At 40.8% G+C, this 26,508-nt stretch overlaps 6 protein-coding genes and 1 long non-coding RNA gene across 9 annotated transcripts; 3 read left to right on the top strand and 4 right to left on the bottom strand.

Moving 5' to 3' along the window:
- Positions 1-46: 46 nt before the first annotated feature.
- Positions 47-3,058, bottom strand: LOC106745800 (protein YIPF6). The gene is made up of 7 exons (XM_014621742.1): positions 2,517-3,058; positions 2,233-2,364; positions 2,067-2,145; positions 1,351-1,393; positions 1,143-1,274; positions 899-1,056; positions 47-816 (listed from the first exon to the last, which is right to left on the bottom strand). Exons 1-7 carry the CDS (start codon positions 2,544-2,546, stop codon positions 701-703), a joined length of 690 nt encoding a protein of 229 aa, XP_014477228.1. The 5' UTR covers positions 2,547-3,058; the 3' UTR covers positions 47-700.
- A 1-nt stretch (position 3,059) lies between these two features.
- Positions 3,060-6,554, top strand: LOC106745795 (coiled-coil domain-containing protein 134-like). Its single transcript, XM_014621731.1, has 3 exons — positions 3,060-3,251; positions 3,907-4,116; positions 4,920-6,554. The coding sequence occupies exons 1-3, from the start codon at positions 3,080-3,082 to the stop codon at positions 5,267-5,269; spliced, it is 732 nt and encodes a 243-aa protein (XP_014477217.1). The 5' UTR covers positions 3,060-3,079; the 3' UTR covers positions 5,270-6,554.
- On the bottom strand, positions 4,121-13,922 carry LOC106745823. Of its 2 annotated transcripts, none has more exons than XR_001374555.1 (6): positions 13,265-13,353; positions 10,140-10,306; positions 9,653-9,773; positions 8,961-9,328; positions 6,548-7,519; positions 4,121-4,202 (listed from the first exon to the last, which is right to left on the bottom strand). It is a non-coding gene; the product is annotated as an uncharacterized LOC106745823 (long non-coding RNA). The 2 variants fall into 2 exon arrangements; XR_001374556.1 differs by lacking the exon at positions 4,121-4,202 and adding an exon at positions 13,836-13,922 and having other exon boundaries at positions 7,441-7,519; positions 13,265-13,401.
- Positions 6,927-16,346, top strand: LOC106745788. Its single transcript, XM_014621719.1, has 9 exons — positions 6,927-6,978; positions 13,072-13,187; positions 13,328-13,439; positions 13,868-13,995; positions 14,134-14,339; positions 14,418-14,713; positions 14,850-15,096; positions 15,176-15,367; positions 15,879-16,346. The coding sequence occupies exons 1-9, from the start codon at positions 6,927-6,929 to the stop codon at positions 15,979-15,981; spliced, it is 1,452 nt and encodes a 483-aa protein (XP_014477205.1). The 3' UTR covers positions 15,982-16,346.
- On the bottom strand, positions 16,209-17,703 carry LOC106745809 (NADH dehydrogenase [ubiquinone] 1 subunit C2). Its single transcript, XM_014621755.1, has 4 exons — positions 17,394-17,703; positions 16,874-17,017; positions 16,631-16,680; positions 16,209-16,387 (listed from the first exon to the last, which is right to left on the bottom strand). The coding sequence occupies exons 1-3, from the start codon at positions 17,575-17,577 to the stop codon at positions 16,631-16,633; spliced, it is 378 nt and encodes a 125-aa protein (XP_014477241.1). The 5' UTR covers positions 17,578-17,703; the 3' UTR covers positions 16,209-16,387.
- Positions 17,704-18,018: 315 nt separating this feature from the next.
- LOC106746278 (transmembrane protein 62-like) lies at positions 18,019-24,353 on the bottom strand. Its single transcript, XM_014622680.1, has 13 exons — positions 23,930-24,353; positions 23,723-23,834; positions 23,506-23,643; positions 23,096-23,422; positions 22,867-22,999; positions 22,359-22,514; positions 22,135-22,282; positions 21,923-22,045; positions 21,752-21,833; positions 21,543-21,671; positions 20,090-20,264; positions 19,769-19,996; positions 18,019-19,695 (listed from the first exon to the last, which is right to left on the bottom strand). The coding sequence occupies exons 1-13, from the start codon at positions 24,131-24,133 to the stop codon at positions 19,608-19,610; spliced, it is 2,043 nt and encodes a 680-aa protein (XP_014478166.1). The 5' UTR covers positions 24,134-24,353; the 3' UTR covers positions 18,019-19,607.
- A 329-nt stretch (positions 24,354-24,682) lies between these two features.
- LOC106745650 (probable oligoribonuclease) lies at positions 24,683-26,205 on the top strand. Of its 2 annotated transcripts, XM_014621458.1 has the most exons (6): positions 24,712-24,744; positions 24,934-25,029; positions 25,288-25,367; positions 25,436-25,597; positions 25,712-25,932; positions 26,043-26,205. In XM_014621458.1, exons 2-6 carry the CDS (start codon positions 24,957-24,959, stop codon positions 26,179-26,181), a joined length of 675 nt encoding a protein of 224 aa, XP_014476944.1. In that variant the 5' UTR covers positions 24,712-24,744; positions 24,934-24,956; the 3' UTR covers positions 26,182-26,205. The 2 variants fall into 2 exon arrangements, with proteins under 2 accessions (XP_014476949.1, XP_014476944.1); XM_014621463.1 differs by lacking the exon at positions 24,934-25,029 and having other exon boundaries at positions 24,683-24,744.
- Positions 26,206-26,508: the final 303 nt, after the last annotated feature.

Raw genomic sequence — 26,508 nt, 5'->3', positions numbered from 1 at the left:
ACGAGAGGAACGTTTCTTACTCTACACCGCATTATTTTATTTAACGTGTAACATATTTAAACATAATTCTATATACATAATATACATGTACAAAACGGCAAAAATTGCGTCACCAATTTCTTACACTGTCTGTATAAACGTCAGAAGTCAAAAAAGTGGTAATCATAATTGGAATTTGAAATGGAACACGAAATAATGATCATTAAGGTACACGGGAACACAGGAATCGATACTCAAACGCAGCAAGATTCTAGAATCAATGATGAGATTGTCCGTTATATCTATCGACGTCTTTTCTTATCAAGTCTGTATAAATATATACCAATCTGATGGTTTCTTTCTCTCATTCGGTGAGAAATAGTACGAGATATTTTTGTACCACCAATGAAATTTAGCTCGACTGTGTAGCACACACACATCAGAAGTTTCTATAATTATATTTAATTACAGATCTCGTAATTGACATTATCCAATGATACTCTATATAAGGAGATAATAAATACTCGGCGACTATAGATACGTGTATTACTCACAAAAAAGCACGATATTGGAATATGTGTCCAAGTAGGGAACTTGGAAAATATCTATGAAATAGTTGCATCGTCCAATTTGCTCTTTCCTTGCTTCATGTCCTCTGGGACCCATTCGGAAGCCCAGAGCGATATACAGTCTTCTGACAGAGAAGTTATTGTGTCGCATTTTACACAGTGTGGGATATAACTAACCACGATATTATAAAGTAAAATAGAAAAATTGGATATACTGCTAAAGCTTTCCTCCCTACGGGTTGACTGTCGCCAAGGAATGCCATCGATGCTGAAACGTTATAATATGAGTTTAATGAAAATCACTTCTCGATAAGTAAAATTTTGCAGGTATAGTTGCTACCGGCACTTACCATACGTTGCCCACAAAAATCCAATCATGGTGATCACAAACCTAAGGATAAATAGGAGTGTAGTTTGCTGCACCATCAGTATAACTCTGCACAAAATCAATGCAATGGCAGTCGGTAATAGGCAATATCCTAGGACGCAAACGCTTTGGAAAAAAGATCTGTAAATTTGAACGAATCCTTGCACATTTCACTGATCAGTATGATTAATAGGCTGCAACTCGTAATTCACAACAAGTTAACTTACATATTTCCACCCAAAAGTTTTGAATTCAATGTAACAACCATTGATCCAATCCATACGATGACAAAAACTTCTGCAAATTCAGGCCCTCCATCGTTCAAATTGTTTGCTGTGTCAGAGGAACCTTGTAATATCCTAAATGGATTATAGATTTAAATCAGATATATAACCTACTATCTCCCTAATATGCATGCATAAAATGGTAACTTACATTGCCATAAATGTGCATAATACTAATGGTCCCCAAAGATCCCCTGAAATATGACATGATGCAATGATCAACCTATGTTTCAATAAATTATCTTAAACAAAGTTGCCACAGAAAATGAATTTTGAAATTGCTATGTTTCCCAAATGATAAAGAATTTTCCATGACCGATATGTAATCTTTAATTTTAATGTTTAGAAGCAGGAATTATAGGAAAAATATCTTATATTACGAGAAAAACAGACATAGACATTTAATAATACAATTCCGAATTCAGGCCAACAAAAAATAAAAGAGTATTGAAAATCCAGTTAAAACAGAACAAGGCGATTGAATAAAAACGCTGAATAAAATTGACTAATCACATCCGATCTCCTTACGGTCAAGGAATAATCGTGACTGTGATTGGTCACATTTCTTATTGCTTAAGTTCTTTCATGCGTCGCAGCTGTAACAAGAAATGATTCGAACGATTGATTTTATGAACGAGTTTTGAACATATGTGACTACATGTATTAGATATCTATTAAAAACAATTATAAATACTCTTCAAAATAAGAGCATTTAAAGGAATTGTGAACAAAGCGAAGATTCCAAATTCTTCCACATCTTTCTCTGATTTTTTCAGGTTTTCCCTAACCAATGTAAGTTTCCACAACTTTTTCTAATTTTCCAGGTCTGTGGCAACTCTGTTTGAGATTTGTCTACCGCAGACTCACATTCCTTCAGCAGACTTTTCTTCTCTTTAGGGTATAAAACGTGGAAAAATTTCTTGCCCACCGCACGAACGTCCCTCAACTATACGAGACACAAACAACAGAGCTTATTACTTGAGATAAATCTCCAAGTCGGAGCTTAAAAGAAAGTGAAACAACACCAGCTTACAATTGTATCTCTGATGGGCTCGTCTAGTGTATTAAATTCCGGCTCTCCCAAAGTCGACCTCTGCTTTGCACCAATTGTCATCTCACCCTCGATATGCTGAGGGTCCACGGTGTATGCAGCATCATCGTACATCTGTCAAACACAACAGTCAAACTTCAGGTATGACGGTATCCGCGTCAAAACGCGCACATATAACACGACTTGTATTTTCAGTAATTATCGCGACAACGAGCTCTCCTCGGACGGCGATCGGGAAAGTGCGCAACAGATGACAAGATACTTGCGTCCAGCTTCGCCTCGGCCATCGCCGCCATATTTACTGCCAACTTGGGATTTACTGCGAGAGGCTACTACTGCGGGGAGGTGTGTCGTCGACGATCCCGTGGATGATGCGTCTCCACATATGCATATCAGGGGAAAATTCGTCACGTGTGTGTCGGCACGTTCGTCCGCACTGGTTTACACCGTGCACACTGTGCAAGCTCGCATCGACGATTCAGTTTCCTGACGTCGCGCTTGACATCAACACGTGCGAGAACGTCGCGTTCGTCGCTGACGACTCGCGATTTCAGAGCTCTACGATCAACACGCTCGAAACGAGCCGCCGGTGGCTCGGTGATGGAGCCGATGGACTAGAAGTGACGGATTCGACGGAGAAATCGCGTCGACAGATGGCCCCGCTGTCACGGCTGAGTCGTCAGCGCAACGGTAATTGCTGCGTGGCTGCGTTCGAACGACGCGAACGTCCAACGGTGACATCGAGCGATACTCTCTCGATGCGATACTGCGAAGCGAAGCGAAGGTCAACGAAGGTCGTCGTGCAGCCCACTGCCGGAGTTCCCTCGCAATGCAACGTTCACGAGAATTACACCGGCCGCCGAGTGTTTCCCTTCACGTTGTTGTCGTGATCCTGACGTTGTTGACAATCAGCGCGCACACGCAGCGGGAAACCGACCAACCAATGGAGAACGAGCCGCGAGAGAGCGCGGAATCCAAATCGAAGCTCGACGAGGAACTGTGTATCCGTTTGATTTCCTCATCTTGTTTCTCCCTTTCCCTCCCTTCCTCCGATCGACCCTGTCACTTTTTTTTTAAGCCACACGCTCTCCGTACTTTGAGGAAAGGAAGTAATGAAGAGGATAATGTTGCTTCTCGGATTATTACAGCGCGCACTCGTGTTTTAAGTATGAGAGGACGCGAAAGTGTGCGGCTAAGAAGTACAGAGACGCCCAGCAAAATGTTAAGTGACAGTAACATTATGTGATTTCTTTTGTTAATTTATAATTAATAATTATGGTTTAATTTGTAATTGTTATAGTTCCCAGCTCAACAAAATATACACACAGTAAAAGATCCAGTAAGCAAGGAATGTTAAATCGATTTTTTTTAATATTGATTTCATATGGATTTTAGAAACGTTTTGACATAATATTTTATAAATGTTTTTAAACTGTTACTTGATAATATAATACTCTTAAATATTAAAATTGTAGTGTAGAAACATTATGTATTGCAAAATAAATTGCAATATAACATATACAATATAATTGTACATAACAGTTACATTGTTGAGTAGACAACATTGATGTTAATATTATTGTTAGTGTTTGCTGGGATTTTTCAATTGATCTCGTTTATCTTACATCTGTATACACCTTAGCTGAGCTCACACAGTTAAGAAACTATTTGCCCAACGGCGCAAGGATCACATACAGGCTGTGCAGACACTTCTAAAGATGGACAACTACGAGCGGCTGTACAAGATGATCGCGATGCTAGCTGAGAAGGTGGTGGAGGTCATCGAATCTAGCAAGAGCGTCATCGAGGAGGCTGCTTTCGTGCCGAATAACAGTTCCTTCCCGGAAGACACTAACATCAAAGAAGGTAACGATGATCCAATCGCTTCTTGTGCGAAAAGATTGACGCTCTTCTGCACATTGATTTTCGTCAAAGCTCTCCTTCATTGGCATCTGAAATTATTGATCAGTTAATAGAGACGTAAAATAGAGGCAAATAGAGACGTAAAATTATCGTCAGATTCAAAGTGACGATTACTTACAATATAATTACGGTAAGATGGTAATTTATTGGTAATTTTGATAAAATTTGTTTTTTACAATTTTATGTACAAATAGTATATAAAATAGTAGCTGCACTTGTGTTTTCTACACTAATGCATAAGATAGGACAATTTTTCTTATATTCTCATCAAATATATATCTATATGATAATCTCTGAAATGTTTTTTAGATGAAAGAAAGAAAACTATTTACAATTCTTCGAAGGTAATAAAGTTTTCATTTCTCAAAATACTACTAAACCACTTTTTACTTAGTTTCCTGATTACTATATGCTATATATAGTACATCAATGTCAGTATCAAAATATTTAAAAAAAAAGTATGAGTTAAATAAAGCGTTTTACTCATCTTAAAGGCTAAATGCTCCTTTTGAGCTTTATATCAAAATATTTCGATTTCTGTCGTTTTAAAAAAAAAATTACCCTTTTACCAGCTTTTCAAAATTACCCGGTAATTTGCCGAGTAAGTTATCGTCATACTGGGTCATTGTCATCTCCAGTTACAAACGATGTGATGATAATGATCGTTTTATCAAGTGTATGAAAAACTGAAGTCTGTCTTCAGTATTTTCCATTTTTACTTATTGGTCTCCATATGCGTGTCGCAGCGTTATCCAGCATCCTGGAGAACACTGCGCTCTTCGGAGACATCATCCTGCACCTGCCGGACATCTCTCACAGAATACTGAGCACGCATCAGAGCTTGAACTCCACGTTACACTGGTCCCTGAATTTCGCCGATCGAATGCGCCACTTGCTGGACGAGTCGACCATCACGATGATCCGCTTGGTCGTACAGGAGCTGAACATCGCGGAACGGGACCCGAACTATTTTAATCCGTACCGGTCCGCCGCCGACGAGCGCGAGGACGACTCGAAGGTGACGAAGAAGAAGAAGAAGAAGCAATCAGCGAAGAAGCGCAAGAAAGGCCCGCAGATCGCTAAAATCGATTTGTGAGATTCCTCGGCGACCGGTTCCCGAGTCGCCTCAGAACTTGAGAAGCCAGCTTCTCAGGACCCTAAGACAGTCAACGGCCTACCGATGGCTCCCGTCGTTTACGAAGATACGCTACGTTTCGTTCTTTGCAGCTGAAGCAACAGCAACGGACTTCCGAACGGCGGCATATCTATTCGACGATTTCTATTCGAGAACTCTCTACTAAGTTTCCTAAGATTACTCAACATCGCGTGCATTTCGCGCGAGCATTTTGCGATTAGTTCTACTGTTGTATCGTTAAGCTGCGTACACACCGTATGAACGAACAAAGAACGAACAACGAATGCAAACTTTCGTTGTTGCAATTTGGAAAGTATGCATGCTATAACGAGTCCGAGCAGAACGGGGGAACCGATTTGCTCATCAGGTGGTTGATCAAAAAAAGTTCTAAGCGCGTTTAGATGCGAATGTACACATTCATATTAGGCTGGATTCGCAATAGGTAAGCCTTTGGTCTTAGCCTTTAGCCTTTTGTCTTAAGCAATAAAATCCCAGACAACGTAACGTCTGAAATCGAGATGTAAAACGTCTTGAAGACGTTTTTAAATAAGACTTTATTTCTGATAAAAGGCGTCGTCCGTACTGCCAAGTCGCTGCGAAAGTGGTAATGCTTATATTTTAGGAATTGCAACGTCCGGTAACGCTGGAAATGCACTAAAAATTACGTTATAATTTAGTTCTCGGAGCAAAAGGCTAAAAGCACCTGTTGCAGATTCAGCTTTAAGTAACAATGCCTCTACACATATCTAATTCTAGACATTCTTATTGTTTTGGAATTTTATAAAAAAAAATATATATATATACGATATATAAAATATATAAAATTCTATGTTGAAAGTTTGAATTCGTAAATTAAAACAATAAGAATGTCCAGTTAGATACGTGCATATTAGTGCTTTTACCTAACGCATTCGTCATTCGTTCGTCATTCGCTCGCTCAGTGTACGCCGATCTTCAAGTAACGAAGATCTCTGCGCATAGCTCAACGGAGCCTGTTGAAGTCGTGATCACGATCGAATAAAGATATCGTATTGCCGACGTATCTCCAACTAGCGCTAGAATTCGACGTCCTCCGACTTGCTCCCAAGGTCAGGCGTCTGCATCCTCGTGTTAATTCGCAGGCTTGCAATTCATCCACGTCGCAATTTCGGGTTCCAGGAGGAGGAAGGAAAGGGGGGAGAGAAAAAGAGAGAAGGAGGGCCGCTGCTGTCCCTGTTCGAAAGCGAAACCCGGGCTCACCTCGCGCCGTGGATCTCGCGGGCGACGCGTCCCATCGGCCGTTAGAGACAGCGGTTTCTCGTCTCGCACTCGGCGACCCGGTAGAAAGTGGTCAGCCAATGAGCTGAGGAACGGCGGCGCTGCCAGTTCCCGCGAAGTGCCACACCGGCCCTCACCGCGCGGGTACCCCCGGCAGTGTCGCGACGGCGGATCAACCCGGTGGTGGTCGATCGGCCGATGATACGTCTCCGTGGTCGCGGTCGCGCGAGCTGAAGCGAAAAGCACCGAGCACCGAGGAAGGCACGCGGAAGCATCCGGAGACGGGACGGGAGACGCCGAGCGGTCGCCCAGGAGGATCTCGGCGTCTGCGACGCACGTACAAATCGACGACGACGATACGATGAAGCTCCAGGAAGCGGCGCTTCTCTGCGCCCTCTTGACCGTCGTCGCAGGTAGGCGCGCCTTCCCGCGAATTATTCCTTACGTCGCTTCCCACCTTTCTCTTCTCGTTGGCCATCGGCTCCCAGAGACCGGGCCTATGTGTCTCCTGCGTGGGAGGGCCGGAAAAACTGGGGGAGGGGGAGGAGGGAAATTACTGGAATTCCCGTGGGACGTTTCCGTCCGATCACGGGCCGTCCACCTTGGAAATGGCGAGACTTCAGGATCGAATGCTCGATCGGCCGGGGATCACTCGCGCGAACCCAGTTCGTCATGCCGCGATTTTCACCGATTTCGTTCGCTCCGATGCAACGGCGGCAGCTTTCCAAAAATTGCGAGACTCGCCCGGACGGTCACCCGTGTCCCGGCGAACTGAGCTCCCGAATCCGCGTCTTCGCGTTCTTCGGGATGGCTCCTGCTGTTCTTCGAGACCGCGTCTGCGACCAGTCCCGCAGCAAGTTGCGCACGCTTGTTTTCCCCCTTTTCTCCTGTCCCCTCCGGCATCTCTTATCCGCTTCTCTCCTTCGTGGCCAATATATTTGTCGGCGAGATCACCTGTCGGAGAAACCGTATACAATAATCCGCAATCACTTACGCGCCAATTATCCCACTCGTCCGCATATTGCATTCCACACTTGCGCTATATCGCGAAGAGAAACTCGCCAATTACGAGGGCTACTTGTTTAATTGAAGAACTTGAGATCGGAGGTGACTTAGAATTCGAACTGTTTTTCGCCGAATCAAAATTCCCCGATTATTCGAGAAACGTGTATGAATTCGTCTTGGGAAAAAGGGGAGGAAAAGGAAGAAAGGAGAGAAAGAAAATCCGAGGAAACGAGAGACGACACTGACGCGCCGACGAATTCGGCATGTCGCGGTTTCACTCGCGTTTACATAAGATTTGTTTCACGCGCATATGGCGGTGTAGTCACGCACACACGTGCGGCCGCACGTGTGCGTGCATGCGTCCGAATGATAGCGAGGAAATGTGCACCTGAGAAAGAGTGGGAGAGGGAGAGAGAGAACAGAGCGTACGTCATTGGCAACGTTACGGTGGTGCGTACCTTCACTTTCCACTTCGCGCGTTAAACGGATCTCTTTGACATCCGCGAGCGCGAGCACCTCTCTCGACAAGTTACGGTCGTAATTCATTTCGAGCGCCGTAAGGAATTCTTCCCGCGGAAAACAAGTGAAATTTACAAAGAAAACTGACGTAGAAGTGTCAAACCGACGTTTTCCGCACGAATGATCTCTCGATATTCGCGCGGAGAAAAAGATTTCTTTGGATTCAACAAAGTTTTGTCAATTGAGACAAATTTGTCTTCCGGAATGAAACAAAGGAATGATTCAACAATTGTTTGGTTTCTCAAACGATAAATATCTTCACGTCAAATGTTTCTTTTGTATTTTTCACTAAATTTTCATTAAACTTTCATTAAACATTGCAATGGTTATCACAAGTAATAAATTATAAGAAGTAATATTGTATTAAAAAAAGCATTAAAGAACTTCTTGTTGTTTCAGTAGAACAATATTTAATATATAAGATATCCTAAATATCTTAGGGGCCTAAATACGGGGACTTTAAAAACAATCGAAAAAATCATCTGAAATTAGAAATTGTTTAAAATTAAATTTCAGAATTTAGAAATATAAAAGTCATTCACACAGTCCAAGTAAGCAAGAAACGTTAAATTAATCTTTCGAAACATTGGTTTTGTGAATTTTATAAACATGTTGACATAATGTTTTATAAATGTTTTAAAACTGCTACTTGATAATATAATATTCCTAAATATCAAAATTAAAGTGTAGAAATATTATTCTTAATATTTGGGTCAAATGATGACGTTGAATGACGGTGTATACATTATTAAGAATTACACATTCGAAAACGTCGCATGTTACAAAATATCATTGTAATAACGTTAATGTTAATGACTTCTTGCTCGCTGGGAACATACTTATGCGAGGAATTCCACATTTCCGTTCGTACCTTCGTCGGCGCTATTAAGCCAAATTGAAAGGAGGAGAAAGGAATGCGAGAACTTCGTCGACGATCCTCCCGACTTCGTAGCTCAACACCGATTTCCCGTTCCTGTTTCACAATGCCGCCCTTCCACCTCCCAGACGCATACATGTATACTCGTCTTCGCTCGAGGAAGTCCGGCGAAAGCGGTGGTCTCGCCGATTTTGCGGGCATTGCGGTGCACCTTAATCGTCGGGCGACCGAACCGTGCGTATCGGCTGTCCTCGACGTGCAATTCCCGGCCACCGGGGAGTAGAGACCTCGCGATAACTTGTCTGCGGCTCATCCGCTGAGAGTGGAGTGGTAATTACCTCACCTCATTCCCATGGAGGGAGCTGGATTAAAACAAAATCATCGATTAACGCTCCCGACGACGGCGAGTGGCATTTAAGACGACAGAACGGAGAGATGACGGATCTCTCACAGCGGTGATCTCATGGATCGAGACAGAGCCGATAAGAAGAGACGCGCGTAACGTTATCTAATATCAGTTTTAATTACCGTCACGAGCGCAAAAGCGACGCGGCGCGCGAAAATGTAGCGCTACACGTAACGATTATAAGGTCACCGGGAAGACTCCCGGGCAGATGCTACTTTCTCTCTCGTGAGTGCACTTTTTTCCTTTCTTTCTCTCCCTCTGTTTTTTCTGCAATACGCACCTTCGGGTCTCTATATTAATCGCACAGGCAATTTCTCTCGTTAACACTCGCATCATTCGCACGCACGCACGCACGAACTTGTCTCATTAATCCGAACTTCAATGTAAAGCGCGCGCAAGGCCTGGGAAAAAAATGTTCCATATATAATTAAATAGAATTGGATATAATTATATAAATACGCACAATTGTGTATGAGGCGTCATATATAAAATATGTCCATATATATGTAGATAAATAAATAAATATATATATATATATATATGAAGCGATGATACAGAGTTATATATGATTACATATAAATATATATAAATATATATATTATCATATATAATCGTATATTTTTATATATGTACAGACATATTCTATATATAATTATACACGAGAAATGTTCTCCCTCCCCCGGATAAAGAAAAAAAGAGAGAAGAACGCAACGCAACGACACCTGAAGAACCTTGAATGCACTTATGGGTGTGAATACGACGTTTACCTCTCCAGTTGTTGCTGTTCATTGCCGAGAATGTGAATTGTAAACCTCATGAAACGCTTCTTGTGCAATCCCTGCTCGTACTACGCGCCGCTGTCGCCGGTTCTTCCGGCGCATGGAAATTCCTCGCACGTTTTGTGTAAACGTATCGGTGTGCCCTCCGTGGGCGACTGAAAAGAGAGGTCACGACATACAAATCGGCCAGAAGGCACAGGCTTGAGCATCGCGGAGAAATTGGACCGCGTTGGTTTTCGATCAGTCGGGTGACGATATGCGTTGACCGCATTCTACAATCATTCGTGCGATACGGTTTTAATTAAATTGTATTTCAATTAATTTGGTTTTCGAACTAGCACATTAGTGTTCTACGTGGTCTTTTGGTCAACGTTTCGTGAACATTTTAGCTCATTTCTTCAACCTGAAACGTTTTATACATATTATTTTTATGTCTTATATATATTATTTTTATATATATTAATTAATGTGTTTCAATTAATTTCAGCTTTAACGTCCAAGCGTCGCGGCTTCGTGTCGGATTTGCGCGTTGACATATAGAGAGAAAGATTTCTTTGGATTCAGTATGCGTACTTGTTTGACGGGTTTGTTTACTATAAACAACATAATCTACCTAGACAGCGTATGTCAGTTTCATATATGTTCTTTAAACATATATAACGTTTCATAATTGTATTACATACGTTTAGAGAACATATATGAAGCTAACTATGCTACCTCTAAGTAATATTAAATATCATTTTGTTTGAATGAAAACGTTGTTGTTCACTAGAGTTGTTGTTCACTAGTAAATCGTGTTGTTTCATAGAAAAAAAAGAACAATATTATTGAGAGGAAATCTACATGAAGCTAAATGCGTGCGATTTTTCTCTTCAATTAGAACAACATAAATGCATGTTATGCGCGTCATTTAGTTACCTATTATTGGGGAAAAAGTTTCAAATTCGATACGATTTAACGCGTCTTTTTTGAAAATGGAATCGCCTATACTTGGAAAAACGACGAAAAACAAAGCGAGGCGAACTTTGAGACACGTTGACCCAGATAGCACAAAATATCTTATGAATATTCTAATGAAATACGAATGCTTTTAATTCGAGAATATTCGAATCGAATATTCCATGCATATATGCAGAATATCGTAAACAGAGATTTATATATTCATAACGGAGAAGAACGTTCTTAAAGTTCATTTACTGCGCATATGCAATGCATTGATCCAACTGAAAAGTAGACAAACCTGTATATGCATTCAAACAGCACAAAACCTAAAACCGGGACATGAGACGTCTTTAAGACGTCTTAAAGATATCTTACTTAAAGACGACTTTAAAATGCCTTAAAATGTCTAAAAGACATTTTATATCCTGGCTTTGGGTTTTCTGCTGTCTAAGCAGATACATTATGACACATATATTTAATTGGAGACTGAAATCTGCATGTGCATGCGCGATAATATTTTCGTGCGTATTTTATCCCCCCCTCTCATCTGCTTACAACGTTTATGAAATATTTTATGCACATTCATAGAACATTTATATAATAGGTTATTCGAGTATACTAAAAACATAGTATACTATGAGTATATAACAATGTTTTAGTGCATTTTATGAATATACAAATATTCGTAACGAATATATTCGTAGAACACTCGTAGAATTTTCCTGTAGACTATCAGGGAAGAAGCCCGTTTAAAAATTCGGTCGAAAAAAATAGGGAGCCCGCGTCCTCCGGCAGCTCGTCCTTTCACGTGTTCCCGACGCGTTTTCGCGGCCGCAAGGAGCGTAAACATTCGACTCGGCGCTTCTTAACGCGCCCAAACATATTGGAATGCCCCGCAATCGCGTTTCTCGCTTTCTCGAACCACTCTTCTGGAATTTCTCCTGTCCGGGAGTATTTTCTACACGCGGGCTATCTATATACGTGCGATGTCGTCTTCGTTATTATCCGGCCGGCATAATTTAATGCTGAATATTAATCGGAGAATCAAGAAACCGAAATTCCACGACCTTGGTGGAAGGCCGCTCGGTTCCGAAAGTGTCTGTATATAAAGCTTCCCGGACAACACGAATATGTCCAAAATCGGGACATAAGACATCTTTCCGACATTCTTAAGTTGGCTCGAGGATATCGTAATATAAGATGTGTTTAAGTCGTTTTTAAGATATCTAAAGGACATTTTATATTCCGACATCTTGGACATTGTGCTGAATCGTAGTCGCTATTATTGGAGAGATTATTAATGCCGTTGAGTCATGAATTTTCCTTACACGAACTCGCGCGGCTCTTCCGTGCTCTCGTTAAAGTCACCGCCGGGCGTAATCGCGACGCTCACGCGGAGCGTAACAACTGCTTGACAAAGAGAGAGAGAGAGAGAGAGAGAGAGAGAAAGAACGTGGTAAAAGTAGAACGTAGGCACTTGACAGCCGGTCATCCTGACTACAGGAGCGTGGTAAATACATTCTCGGGCGCATAAACGCGTTTCGAGCAAGATCCCCAACCTTGACATTTCATGCCCGGCCTGACGGCTTTCGAGCTCTTCACTCGATCCCACGAACGGACGGACGGGACCACGATGGCACGAAGTCGTCGTGATCTTTCCTCGAGAAGCAAAAAAGAAAGGAAGAAAAAAAGAAGAAGACGAGAAAGATCATCTCCACGGCCGGGCAAAGGCGCGCGCGATGAAATTTGATTTTGAGCGCACCGGATCAGCCGGTTACGAAAGCAACACTTCGTGCACTTTCACGAGGGGGACGGGAGAAGGAGAAGAAAAATCTCTTCTCCCACGGCATGTTCGCGCGCTTATGAAGCGTGCCGTTTTTGGCGCGTGTATCTCGCGTGAAGAATCCTCACCGGCGCGTCGACGTGCTTCATCCGCTTTGTCTCTCTCTCTCTCTCTCTCTTTCTCTCTTCGTTTCAGTTCATTGCCAGAAGAACAAAAAGGACGAGGACAAGAAGGACGAGGAGTTCAGGTGTCCGGAAGGCCAGGGTAACGGGAACTTCGCCGACCCGGCTACCTGCAGGAGGTTTTATCAAGTAATTACGACTCACGTCTCATTCATTCTCAGATTATTTATTTTTTTATTATCAGTCGGATATCGATTATTCATTACCTTCGAGCGTCATCGTTCGCGTTCTAATCGTCTACGTTTGTTTCACTCTGTCTCCGCCGGAAGTGCGTCGATGGATATCCCTATCTGAACCGGTGCCCGTCGGGTCTGCACTTCGATGACATCAGCAAGTTCTGCACCTTCAAGAACGAGGCGCGATGCGGACCCATCGAGACCAGTAAGATCGTCCTACCGTCTTTTCTTTGACCCGTATTCTGAACGCTCTTTTTATCGATATAAGTTCCTTAAATGTGGCTTCTCAGTCAATTAGATAGTTCCTAAGCCACTTGTAAGAAACACTTTTATCGATAAAAGAGAGTTCTGAATACGGGTCTATATCTTTATCGCTCATTAGATGTAAAACAAGGATAGAATAACGCTTTAACGCTGATTGAACGCGCTCTCAAAAACGCGCTGTAAAAAACTATTATAATATTAAATAAAGACTAATATACAGATATTATAGACAAATTTTGGGACTATTGATCATTTCGTTTTGAAAATATAGTGGAAGAAAGTTTATAATTTATAGTAACATAAAAAAATATATATATTTATTTATTTATTTATTTACTTATATCGTTGGGGATGTCTTTTAATTTCTAGCTCCGGCACCGATCACCGAGCCGCCGACGGACCTGGCTGAGCGATGCGACACGTCCGAGTGCCAGCTTCCGTATTGCTTCTGTTCCCGCGACGGCACGATCATCCCCGGCGGTCTCAAGCCGGACGAGGTAAACACACACACACACACACACACACATCCGTAACGATTTGTCAATCCGCTCGCAGATCTATCGCAGAAAGAGCGAAACATATAGTAGACACGTAGAGACACAGTTATCACATAGTCGCTCGTCGAACGCTTGCAGACGCCGCAGATGATCATCATGACGTTCGACGGAGCGATCAATCACAACAACTTCGACCATTACCAGAAGATCTTCGCTCAAGACCGTGTGAACCCCAACAACTGTCCGCTGAGAGGCACGTTCTTCATCTCCCATGAATACTGCAACTACAACATGGTGCAGAGTCTGGCGCACGATGGCCACGAGATTGCCACGGAGACGATCTCGTGAGTAGACACGCTGTGATCTTCGTCGTTGGGGTCAGAATAGAGCGGGGTTAGAGTAGCTGATGGCAAAATGTTTAGGCTACAGAAAGGCTTGGAGGACAAGGGTTACGAAGAGTGGGCCGGCGAGATGATCGGCATGCGAGAGATACTGAAGCACTTCAGCAACATCTCAACCAGCGAGGTGGTCGGCATGCGAGCGCCTTACTTGAAGCCCGGTCGAAACACCCAGTATAAGGTGCTCGAGGACTTCGGTTACATATATGACAGCAGCATCGGAATCTCGCCGCTGAAGGTGCCGATCTGGCCGTACACTCTCGACTACAAAATCCCGCACGAGTGTAAAGCAGGCACTTGTCCCACCAAGTCGTTCCAAGGTAATGAGACCAACGATACCTGTGGTCCAGGCTCTTCTGTAATTCGATTCGGAAGACTCCGGAGCGAGTAGAACTGTAGAATTTCGGCGAGATTCGCCGTATGATGGCTCTCTGAAACCTTAACTCATCGTTCCAGGTATTTGGGAGCTGCCTCTGAACGCGCACTACGTGGAGAGCTACGAAGGCGGGCACTGTCCTTATCTGGACCAGTGCGTTCTGCACAATCACGATCCCGAGGAGGTGTTCGATTGGCTGCAGGAGGACTTCAACAGGTACTACGAGCAGAACCGAGCGCCGTACATGATGCCCTTCCACACCAATTGGTTCCAGATCAAGGAGCTCGAGCGCGGCCTGTCGAAATTCCTCGACTGGGCAGCGACGCTGTGAGTGAAGAAGACGCTGAAGAGGCATCGTCAGCATTAAGGAAAATCGAACCGACGGAAATACAATTTCTTCTTACAGACCTGACGTTTACTTCGTCACCGCCACGCAGGCGCTGACATGGATGACCGATCCGAAACCGATCAAGGCTTTACACAACTTCGAGGGATGGTCGTGTAAAAAGAAAGAGAACCTGCCAGGGCCGCCGTGCAACAACCCACACAAGTGTGCCTTAGACTTCAAGCCCGCCGAATCGAACTTCACAACGACGAGGTAGAAATTGCATCTGATAGTTGCTGAATTACTGGTAACACGCATGATTAACCCCTTAAGCGGCATTGACGACCTTTCAGCGTCAAATTTTGCTGTGTTTCTGGGAGTAGTGATACCTTCCGGCGTCACATGCGTTTCTTTAACGACTCATTGAAGTGATTTTCCTGAAACATTGTACTTCGGGGTTTTTGAAGTCACAAAATTCAAATTTGACGTTAGAAACTAAAAATTCGAAATCGCTGAAACCAAATATGACGAATTGAATATTTATTTTTGGATTGTTGGGATTTTATAGTCCGCCATATTGCATGGGCCATTTTGAATTTTTAAATTTAGATCACAAATTTGCTTTTAGGGACCCGAAATATCTTTATATGCTAAATTTTACGGGAATCGAAGTACTTTTTTTTCCTGGTCCCAGAGACACATTTTCTTCTATCGCTCAAGGCGTTAAGCAGTCTCGTTATCTGAGCAGGATAATGGTAAAGGTGTCCGGAATTATTTTCTACAGGTATCTGGAGACGTGTAGAGAGTGTCCGAACAAATATCCGTGGTTAGGAGATTCAAAGGGCACAGGGTTGTACAACGACAATTACAATCCTGGAAAGAAATAGGAGCGTCAGTCGAGTGAGTTAGATTTAATTTTAGCGCAAGCGATCCGTGTCTCTCGCCTGTTGTTATCAAAGTGGATACCGCGTGTGATATATATATACATATATATATCATTATATATATATATATAATGACAATTATAACAGGTGTCTCGCTCTTCCTCCAGCGTCGGAAAAACTATTGATAAAGTATGCCAATGGTGTTTCGCTCTCAATTGTATGACCCAGCGTGCGTAAACTTGTACTTTTATTCTCGTATAGAGCACATCTTGACAATCGTTCACAGGCATTTATAACGTTAAGCGCGTACTGCTCGATTTGGACTATTAACAGAGAGAAAATAAAGTGTTTCCATGCTATATGTACAATCCCACGAATCTCGTTCTTTCCTTCACAGGATAATGGCAGTCTGAAAAATCATCATTCTCGTACGTATTTACAATGTCCTACACACACATAATATGTGCTTATTCTCAGACACTTGTGGAAGCAATGAATCTTGTCTTCACGGGCAGTAATAATATATTTTAAAATTGTGTGTGTATATATATATATATATATGTAGTACATCTACATTCGTTACAATGAACGACACTGTTTGTTTGATGTCAGAGAGATGCTCATAACCATCTAAATAAACAATAGTAATTACCTAACGTATTGGACTCCACGGCTTGAATATATCTTTGTATTTTACTCGCTCTGAAAGGAGAAAGAGCAAAAGCAATCAAGTAACATGTATTTTAAGTCTAATTAAATGGAATAAAGAAATTTCAATATTTTTTTCCTTATAATATAAATAATATAAATTATAGTATCATAAACTACAGACGGTCTCGTTGAATTCTCTAATTTAACAATATCTCCTTCCTTTAGTAATTAAAAAGATTCATACCTGGCTTAGGAAAGAGTTCTGGATGGAGTTTAACATAAGTCCTTAGTCTAGTATCACGTTCAGCTTTGAAGTGGTCGACTACTCGTATAAGAAGTTTTGCCACAACAAAGCCCGCTGCCATAAATGCAGCATGAAATTGTAAACCTAAGCATAAAAATTATCCCGATGTTGCACAATTGTGAAAGTTGTTTCCACAACGAGTGATTATCAATGCAGAATTAAAGACATAACATTGCATTGTCAACCGCATCAAAACACTGTTTAAAATACCCCAAGTCTATATTAAATATAAACATATCAAATTTATATTAATATTATAGCAGATCACGTTGTCAAACAAAGATCAATTATAACAAATAAATATTTTTTTACGTCAAATATAAAAGGATAAGAAATTGCCCTCAACACTCTCTGATCTCGCCATGTTATATAAGGCATAAGGTTAAGAGGTTATGTTGCAAAGTATGCGTAGAAAAATACTCCGTTTACGGTGATCAGTGGTATTGATAAATACACTTACCGGCGTAGAGTGGCCTGCGATTGACGTAATTTCTGAAGCACCCAAGTCCTGCACCAGCCCCCACAAATACGAATTCTCCAGTGTACTTTCGCAAGATATTGGGTTCATAAGTATCGGATTCCGGTCTCAGTAAATCCAGTGCCCATTCAATATCAGGATTTTCTGAGTACCGTTCTTTATCCATTATTGTGTCTGCGACTTTCCTTTTGCACTAAACCAAATAACTGCAAATATGATGTTTCACCACGACTGGGCGAATGCAGGCAAGTAGTTTACTCCGTTCGGCTGCGCAGGAACGAAGACAAGACACACGAGGGCAGCACATGTAATACTACTATATTGCTATAATATTATTGCTATATTACTATATTGCTACGTGAGAGAGAAGTCCTGTTGCGGAATTACGGTGCTAACTTGACCAGACATTTTTGCATTTGATAGATTTTGATTTATATTCATATAGTACCGTAAAAAAAGTAGATGAACGTTGTACTCAGAAAAATATCTTTAAATCAGAGTCTTTGAGTTGTAAAATGCTTCTTGAACCACTCCATCAGCGTGATTTTGGTGGAAGTTGCTAGTTGAATCTGTTCTCAACGGTGAGCTGGACAGATCTTTATTTCCCAATTAGCATGACGGCAGCGAATCAGGCCGCACTTTTATTTGCAAATTGCATAATTTGACGACAAGTCAAACGTCAGTTTAATTTCATACAATAAACATCAATCTCCCACCGATGAAGAAAAAAACAAAGATCTTCTTTACTGATCATATTTACATTTATTAGTACACATACGCAACATCTTCACACATCTCTCGAAGGATCTTTAATTTTGACTCAATTGTGTGTGACCTATATTTTGTTTTTTTCTTTACACATATCTACCGAATACTATTCGTAATATTGTGTTTTGATCGCGGCACATAATCGCATTTTAATACAACAATGTTACTTTCACTGGATTCCTTTTAGCGCTCTACGCCCAAAGATAGCCAATCCCTTTTCGCTAGGTTTACGTTTAATGTCACAGTGGCACCAAACACTTCGAATCTAATTGCTGTGTTTAGAGCGCAGAGTTTTGGCTCATATGATTGTCAGTAAATTGATGTACTCTTCGTACGACAGGTGTGTCGAACAGTAGGACAGTCTCTAACGAATTCTACGTGCCGTTCATGCACGGCTTGGCTATCTTTGTGTGATGTGTGTGTTACAGTAAAAACATTTAACATATAAGTAAATCTCCGGTGAGATGTCGTCGTCCTCAGAAGTACCTAAACCTATTATTGTGAAAAGAATATGCGCGGATCTTTGAATATAGAAATAGAAAAATATATATGTCACAGGGAAGTGCTCGGGACATTCAGCTGAAAGTTCTGAACGGGAGTACTAAAAGTTATAATTCTGCATCTCGAAGGTCTGTCTTCTAAATCGTAAAATATCACATTCTTCGTTCTTCGATATATCTCTCTAACAGTTTAGTTTAGCTTCACAGCAAAGAGATAAAGCGTAACAGAGGTGTAAATACGTAGCAACATCTCTAACACATAAATATTCTCTTTACTTCTATTCCTCTGCCCCTCCCTCTCAACGCAGCTCTTTCTCTCTCTCTCCCTCTCTTTTATTCGAGATTTCTTATTATAAAAAGAATAAAAATAAGATTAATCTTTCTGAAGAGGAACTCTCGAATTTGGACTATGTATATTATGTATGGAAGTAAAAGTAGCGGCCGTTAATGATGAAAAAAATTATGTCAATAATAATTATCACATTGTAATACCCGCTTTGGAAGAGTATATATATATATATAAATATATATGTTGTACTTTTAAAGTATATATACACGTAATCTCGGTAAATGAAAATTTTGAAACGTACGTGACATGTGGCGCGATGCGCGGATACATGTTGTCGAACATAATGTGGCACGTGTCAAAGGAACACTGGCTTCGTCACAGAAATGCAAACGATATTTCAAGGTTCATTGAGACATCAAGAGGTAAAAATATATATTTGATTGCTTCCTTTAAGATGAACTGGTTATCCCAGTTAGCTTCCTGATTTCACGACTCCCCTATACTCGAGAGGTGTGAAATATATTATAAAAGAATCTAACTCAACACTCCTGCAAATCTATCTCGTGTTAAACGCTTTTTTTTTAAACATTAGCTTAAACATTTCCGCCGACTGTACAATTATTCTGCTATTACTTCTCATTAAATTGCATTGTTAGTGTTGGAGGTTTGCGTCACGATGAGATCGGTGGTGTGTATCACACGAGGTGACCAGAGTAACGCGACGGACCTTGAAGAACATGAAGCATAAGTTATAGCAGCATTCGTGGACTCGGGATACATTCGCGTCGGAGTGTACGTACCTCAAGCACGACAGTGGCATCGTGTTGACCCGATAACACAGTATCAGGGCCAGAAGGATGCTCCAGGTGCGCAGTGGGCACAGTACTGTAGCTAGTGTGCCGTACGCCAGCCAGAAGAAATAGGCCATCGCGGTTTGCATCGCGATTAACAGCGCGAACGGCAAATGTCGCCAGACCAGTCGCAATTTCGACAACGGCTGCCTCACCGAATTCTCGACATCCTGCAGCCTGAAACAGCGATTGAAATTAGCACGCTTTCATTTTGCCGTTCGAGTACTTTTTTTAAATGCGTGCTACGTGTTATTGCACGATATCACGCACCTACGATCGACTTGATGCGCCAAGATCAGCATGAGCGGCAGGTGGAAGGAAAATAATTGGAAGAATCCGTAAGCGTAGGTGAAAGCGCCCGGTAGATACGCATTCCCGACGAACGTGCCCCACGCGAAGATTACGCCTATGTGATCCTCAATTACCTCCCCCACTGTCCAGGGGCCTTAAACAATCGACAATGTATCAAGTTAAAGGAAAAATGAGTTTGCAACAACTTGAGGATCGGCTCAAGCATGGAGGATAGATCCACCCCGTACGATTGGCTGAAAATATCCAGCACGTGCGTTACACGCTGAACAGTTTCATCCTCCCTTAAATAATATTAATATACTAACAATATTAATGCTCTAGTAACATTGTAATATCTAGGCTTTGTTCATAAAAGCCCGGTAAAATTCTTCGTTTGGTCAGACCAAGAAGGACCAAGAAGGACCAGTCTTTCTTAAGCCTTTGCGGTATGGTGGAATTCCCACCTGAGAGTCCCATCTTTCCCTCCAGCTCAGTTTTTAATTATTTTGACGAATTTCTTGACTTTAAGGTTTTTTTGGTTTTCGTCAAGTCTCTAGTGCGTAAACAAGTATAAAAAAAAAAATAGATAATTGTAAATTTTTATTTGCATAATTGCCGTGAACAGTCAACATTTTTATGGAAAAATGTCGTTTTCTATTAAACTATTATCAATATTGAAACGGCAATTCAGGTACTACTTATTTAGGACACACTAAAGTATTTTTCAGAATTTTTTCAGATTTTTACGCTTATGTTGTTTTTTTTATTATATATGAACAATCTCGGAAAAATATGGAAAAATCAATATTTCCTGCTGTAAATCCAAATAAATATCTCTCATAATGATGTTCTGGGAGTCACTGAATCTTGATCTGAGGTAAGAATTTTCAAATTTCTTTTAACACGTTGACTGCCAACTATGAGATATCTCGTAGGTTGTTTACTTGCCCAGGACGCCAACTACGAGTTATCTCGTCGCTTCATTATTTGATTAAATCAAATAGGCTTCTTAGACCAGAATCGTGAAAAGTTCCGCGGCAGTCAACGTGTTAAATAATTTATAAATTATTGGACAGCCACATTAGATCAAACACTTAAAATTTTAAAATTCTGACTTCTGATTCGTAATCGGCGATTCGAAAAATCTCTGGGTATCAAGTTCCGAAAAAGTCAGTCTAATATAAAAATTCGTGATACAAAGAGTTAATATTTCATAAATTAATATTTCATATATTAGTATATTCCTGAGGATCTCAAAGAAAGAAAAGGCTAAAGGATTCGTTTCTTCAGGCTCGAATTGCACAAATTTCGGAATTTGTAAACATTTATGAACGACGTGCACACGAATTAATATTAATTGATGTGATTAATTAACGTTTGAGAGAAGAGGAAGTTTACACAAGTGTTTCTTGTAATGCACTGGAACACTCACCGACAGCCAGATACAAGGAGTACAGCACCAACGGGAAGAATAATCTATCGATAGTGGACAGTATCCACAGTTTCCTCAGCCACCAATGAAAGAATCTGATGGGCAGCCGCGGCCGATGAATATACTTATCTGCGTCAAGAGGAACCTTAGTATACGCTCGTCAGTCGAGTTTTGCGATGAGAGATAAGATTCGTAAAAACTATATTTACTTTCGCAGAGTATATGAAGAAAGCGGAGTAAGCACAGCGGCGCTACTAGCAATGCCAATACAGTGCAGAATAGGAACTGAAACTATGTGAAACGGTGACGTTAAATTATTAACACGCACGTCACTGTACATGGAAATGTAATTGCAATCGTGACGGCCCGCGTTGACTCACAATGTGACTGACGTCGAACATGAGCACCAATCGGGGCAAAATGCGGAACGACAGCCGCGAACCATCGAGAGAAAACGGTTGCGACACGATTTTCTCTCTGTCTTCCTCGTCGACCACGCGTACCTGAAGTATCACAATTCAATACTCGTTTGTATGACGCAAACTCTACTGTTGAATTAACATCGATAAGCAATCGGGACGTTTTACTAAACTGTAATGTGATGAATACCGTTCCTGTACATCGTCGTGTTCCACGGTAACACGTAAAGAGGTCCCTTCACATGATCGCACACTTGCCAGACACCGTTGCCCAATTGGATCTCAACAGTCTTCAAAGGAGCTGTCGAAAACGCCAGCACTCTGCAATAAGCACGTCATCACTTTATGGGCGTGTCTCACAAGGGAGACGAAGGTTGAGTTAGAAAAGTGTGCTTACCTGATGTGCGTGGACGCGATAATGGATTTCAAATTCTCCCTTCGCGGCATCATGTACAACGCGTGTTTCGGATTGGTGATTAATGCTACAGGCCAGTCATTATGCTTTACATCAATGAATGAGAATTGGCCATGATCTACTGCTGCGAGGCGGTACCTAGTAATAAGCGTGTATCAAGTAGGCCTACTAACATTTGGAAACTGAATAAGAAAGAAGTCGAAGCGCGGAGTAAGCGTAGTTACATCCTAAAAATCCTACATATCTCGACAGCGAAGGAACACTCGGCGTGACCGGATGATCAAGCGAAGCGATTCGTATTAATATTCCAAACGATAGTTAATTTCCATGTAAATAAATTATCAAAATACATTGTGTATACGTAATTGTGATCGGTATCTATCCATACAAACTGTCTATTTCGGGAAATAGAAGACCAGCGAAAATGAAGTCTCAGGCATGTGCAATTTTCTCTCTCTCTCTTGAAAGTATGAAAGTACATTTGTCTTACATTCTATTGTCTTTCCAATCTGCCAGTTCCAGCTCAAGGAAGCCCGCCTGTTGCAACGTGTACATGTTGGGTACCATACCACCCAGTGTGTGGTAATGGCCGCACAGATACACCATACTTTCTTTGTGTCTGCCTTTAAATACACGAGTTCAGCAGGATTACTTATATACTTACTTGATTGATTCTTATAATTAAATACGACACGGGTGTATCATATTAATCGTTTTACCTAGAATATTTCTGATACCGATATCAGATTGTGACAATATGCATGACGTGGGATAATGACCAAACCAGATTATATAATCCGCACTGATATCCCTGGACTGATTGACCAATTGTTGTATCTTACTGATCTCGCGTTGATCCAGAACACCCACGAAATTAAACGGTCTCTTGGGGCCTGGCTTCAAGCAAGCATCAATCGCGATGAAGGAGTACGTTTCAGAACCAACGACAACATTGTATATGTAAGATCTGGGATGCTTCTTCCCCTGAACGGAGTAATTGGAGTAATAATTGTTCTTGGAGTTAAGACTGACCACGTTAAAGTTATCTGAAAGCACATCGATAATTCCATAATGTAACTTTCTCACTGAGTGTCATCCTATGTGAATTCACACAGTCATTTTCGCTCACCATGGTTTCCCCTAACATCCAACCACAATGTTCTCTCCTTGATATTGGTCTCGTCTATCACATATTTATAATACTGCCATTCTGCAAGTATCTGCTTGGAGCCCATCTTATCTTTAGCTTTGGCATCAGTCAAGTCTCCTGTTAAGACACCGAATAAAACACTTAGAGTATTTTTTAACATACCAACCAGCTTGATACGAGATAAAATATATATTACCTGAAGCAAGGACAATCACAGGCTTAATCGCATTTACCGTCACATTGCAGAATTTCTTCAGTTCCGATATCCTAGACGAATCTTGAAAGATACTTATATGTATGTCAGATATCTAAAGGTGTAAAAAACTGTTATAATATATCACTTTGATACAATAGGAGTCACAGTGCACTGTCAATCATCTGAAGAAACATATCATCGACAAACCTGTAGAAACCACATCAAGTGGTCATACGACTTTCCTATGTCGTAATATTTTGGTCTGGACCGGTAAGTCTCCTCATTCGACTCTTGTAAGGATTCGTCCTGCAGATGAGAGTCGACATTGATAAGATCAGCTACATTCGCCACAAAGATGGACAGCATCAGCACGAAGACCAGGAGGACAACGGTGGATTTTGTTATTTTCATATTCGCTACCGCAGGTTTACGGCGTTCTGAGACGGCAACGAGCAACCGACTTTTACCGGGATATTCGGAGAAGACCTGCACCTTAGTCGCGGCCACCCGCTCCGAGCCCGGTACGTGCGCCGTCGATTCACATGGAAGTCGGTGACCCCCCCGGTGACGTGCAACGTCTCCGTCCGGGAGCGAGAGAGCTGGGGAAGACTCGATCGACTTTACAGGCTCACCTCAGAATCATATCTTTCGCGTTTGCCGTACGGCAAACGACGGACACGCATCGGTGATGTTACAACGCCTTCCGATTCCCCGGGTGTTGTTCTATGTATGTCTACCGACAGCTATCGGATCGGTATGTCATGTGTCGTTGCGCAGCCTTTTCGCCATGTGTCATGCCTGCGCAACGATACATTCCCTAGTCGGCAGTTATGTTGTGTAGTAATAAACTAGAATTGGGCGTATGAGAGCATGATTGGTCAATTTTATATTCTTACTTTTTATGAACGTACTTCTACCGTTCATTGTAAACTATGCTTATGACTATGGACTATGAACCTGATGATGATGGAGACGAGCTTTAAAGTCGTTCATAACCATAGTTGAGAAATAGAACTGAGAAAGTAAGCCTTTTGTAGATTGAAAATAATTTCCATCGGTGTCTTTGTTATTTGAAAATTATTTCCATCCGATGTCATTGTCACTTCGGACATAATAATTTTGTGACAAATAATAAACCGTCGGGAAATTGATATAACGTCTAACTCTGAATGATTTCGAGTTTTATTTACATATATTTACGTGTACAATAGGGTTAGAATTAGAAAAAATTAATATGAATATTACACGTGGTGTGCGATATCTATCCAAATATCTATATCGCGGGATCCAGCGTTCTTTACATAATGGTAATTATTGTAAAAGTGATTAAGAAATACGTATGTCAAATAAAAAGATTACAGGGCTCAATGTATCTTATTCGTGAGCCTACTCTGTCAATTCAAAATTTATAAAAAATTATATAAACGATAAAGAAATGTATATTAAATACAAAAAACATTATCAGGTTTGATGTATTTTATACCTCATTTTATGTGCTTATGAATTTTGTGTAAATTAATCGAGATTTATGAAATACTTTAAGGATATTTATGTTTTTGATGTAGATTATAAAATGACTTCGTCGGCATTAGTAACAGCAAATGATTATGGAGATGATAAATACATGGTCTGGCTTGATATGGAGGTATATAATTATTATGAATTGTCTAATGGTATAACAACAGAAAAAAAGTTGCAAAGGATATCTTTCAGATGACAGGACTGGATGTAGAGAATAGTCACATTTTAGAGATTGCTTGTTTAATAACTGATGAAAAACTAACATCAGCAGATGATTACTTGAGTATAATAATACATCAACCAAACGAGGTTTTAGAAAACATGACAGACTGGTGCAAAGTACAACATAAAAAAGTAAATATATTTTTTAATAATGTATATATATATATATATATGTGTGTGTGTATGTGTGTATGTGTGTGTGTGTGTAATTGGATGTTATTAAATTGATTAAAATTTTAATTTTAGACAGGATTAATTGCTGCTTGTCAATCAAGTAACATTACGTTGAAGGAAGCTGAGGTAATGACGTTAAAATATCTTAAAAATAATATTCCCAGTAAAGTATGTCCGTTAGCAGGAAATTCGGTCCATATAGATCGTATGTTTCTAAGGAAATATATGCCATTAGTCGACGATTATTTACACTACAGAATCATCGACGTCAGCACAATCAGGGAATTAGCTAGGTACACGGACTAATTATTTATATTGCGATACTTCTATATCATTGTAAGTTCTTCGTGAAGTAATTTGTCAAAACCAGAATATTCAAATATATATAAACTGGTTATTTCAGGAGATGGCATCCGAGTGTGTATAGAGCGGCTCCAAAAAAAAATTATAGTCACAGAGCGGTGCATGATGTAAAGGATAGTATAAATGAACTCTATTATTATAAGGAACATTGTTTTTATCGTAATAACAAAGATTCATAATAAAATCTGATAAAACACTTGAAATATGTTTTTATTGGAAGATTCGAGTTTTATACTGTCATTTTGAAGAAAGAGAATGCGAGAAGTTTCGCTTGTAATTTGCTGAAAAAAGAATAAAGAAGATTTAAATATCAACAAATTGCAAATGAAAGAAAAAAAGGTTTAACAATTTGTGAAATACTCAATTAGCGAAGCAGAGTACAAGCTTTTTTTATTTCTCCCTCCTGATGTACGCTTCACTATCGACAATCGGTAAGTGCGATTCCACCGTATATTATTATCTACAACGAAGTGGCACGGAAGTTCCGAGCACTCCAGAGAAACTCA

This window comes from Dinoponera quadriceps, unplaced genomic scaffold (assembly GCF_001313825.1).
Source record: "Dinoponera quadriceps isolate SergipeBrazil2010 unplaced genomic scaffold, ASM131382v1 scaffold120, whole genome shotgun sequence".
Taxonomy (NCBI): domain Eukaryota; kingdom Metazoa; phylum Arthropoda; class Insecta; order Hymenoptera; family Formicidae; genus Dinoponera; species Dinoponera quadriceps.
The sequence above is the reverse complement of the archived record's forward strand: the minus strand, read 5'-3'. Positions and strand labels throughout refer to the sequence as shown.

Excerpts from the sequence above, each read along its gene's own strand:
- LOC106745809 (XM_014621755.1), bottom strand. The coding sequence starts at position 17,577 with ATGGATAAAGAACGGTACTCAGAAAATCCTGATATTGAATGGGCACTG. Across the intron at positions 17,018-17,393 it reads TCGCAGGCCACTCTACGCCG|GTTTACAATTTCATGCTGCA; the intron begins GTAAGTGTATTT and ends TTTTATGCTTAG. Across the intron at positions 16,681-16,873 it reads AGAACTCTTTCCTAAGCCAG|AGCGAGTAAAATACAAAGAT; the intron begins GTATGAATCTTT and ends TTCTCCTTTCAG.
- LOC106746278 (XM_014622680.1), bottom strand. The coding sequence starts at position 24,133 with ATGAAAATAACAAAATCCACCGTTGTCCTCCTGGTCTTCGTGCTGATG. Across the intron at positions 22,283-22,358 it reads ATCGCGTCCACGCACATCAG|AGTGCTGGCGTTTTCGACAG; the intron begins GTAAGCACACTT and ends TGCTTATTGCAG. Across the intron at positions 21,834-21,922 it reads TGTTCGACGTCAGTCACATT|TTTCAGTTCCTATTCTGCAC; the intron begins GTGAGTCAACGC and ends CGTTTCACATAG.
- LOC106745795 (XM_014621731.1), top strand. The coding sequence starts at position 3,080 with ATGCAACGTTCACGAGAATTACACCGGCCGCCGAGTGTTTCCCTTCAC. Across the intron at positions 3,252-3,906 it reads GAAGCTCGACGAGGAACTGT|TTAAGAAACTATTTGCCCAA; the intron begins GTATCCGTTTGA and ends GAGCTCACACAG. Across the intron at positions 4,117-4,919 it reads AGACACTAACATCAAAGAAG|CGTTATCCAGCATCCTGGAG; the intron begins GTAACGATGATC and ends TGCGTGTCGCAG.
- LOC106745650 (XM_014621458.1), top strand. The coding sequence starts at position 24,957 with ATGAATATTACACGTGGTGTGCGATATCTATCCAAATATCTATATCGC. Across the intron at positions 25,030-25,287 it reads CCAGCGTTCTTTACATAATG|ATTATAAAATGACTTCGTCG; the intron begins GTAATTATTGTA and ends TTTTTGATGTAG. Across the intron at positions 25,368-25,435 it reads TGGTCTGGCTTGATATGGAG|ATGACAGGACTGGATGTAGA; the intron begins GTATATAATTAT and ends GATATCTTTCAG.
- LOC106745800 (XM_014621742.1), bottom strand. The coding sequence starts at position 2,546 with ATGGCGGCGATGGCCGAGGCGAAGCTGGAC. Across the intron at positions 2,146-2,232 it reads AGCCCATCAGAGATACAATT|TTGAGGGACGTTCGTGCGGT; the intron begins GTAAGCTGGTGT and ends TGTCTCGTATAG. Across the intron at positions 817-898 it reads ATTTTTGTGGGCAACGTATG|CATCGATGGCATTCCTTGGC; the intron begins GTAAGTGCCGGT and ends ATAACGTTTCAG.
- LOC106745788 (XM_014621719.1), top strand. The coding sequence starts at position 6,927 with ATGAAGCTCCAGGAAGCGGCGCTTCTCTGCGCCCTCTTGACCGTCGTC. Across the intron at positions 13,188-13,327 it reads CCTGCAGGAGGTTTTATCAA|TGCGTCGATGGATATCCCTA; the intron begins GTAATTACGACT and ends CTCCGCCGGAAG. Across the intron at positions 15,097-15,175 it reads CTCGACTGGGCAGCGACGCT|ACCTGACGTTTACTTCGTCA; the intron begins GTGAGTGAAGAA and ends TTCTTCTTACAG.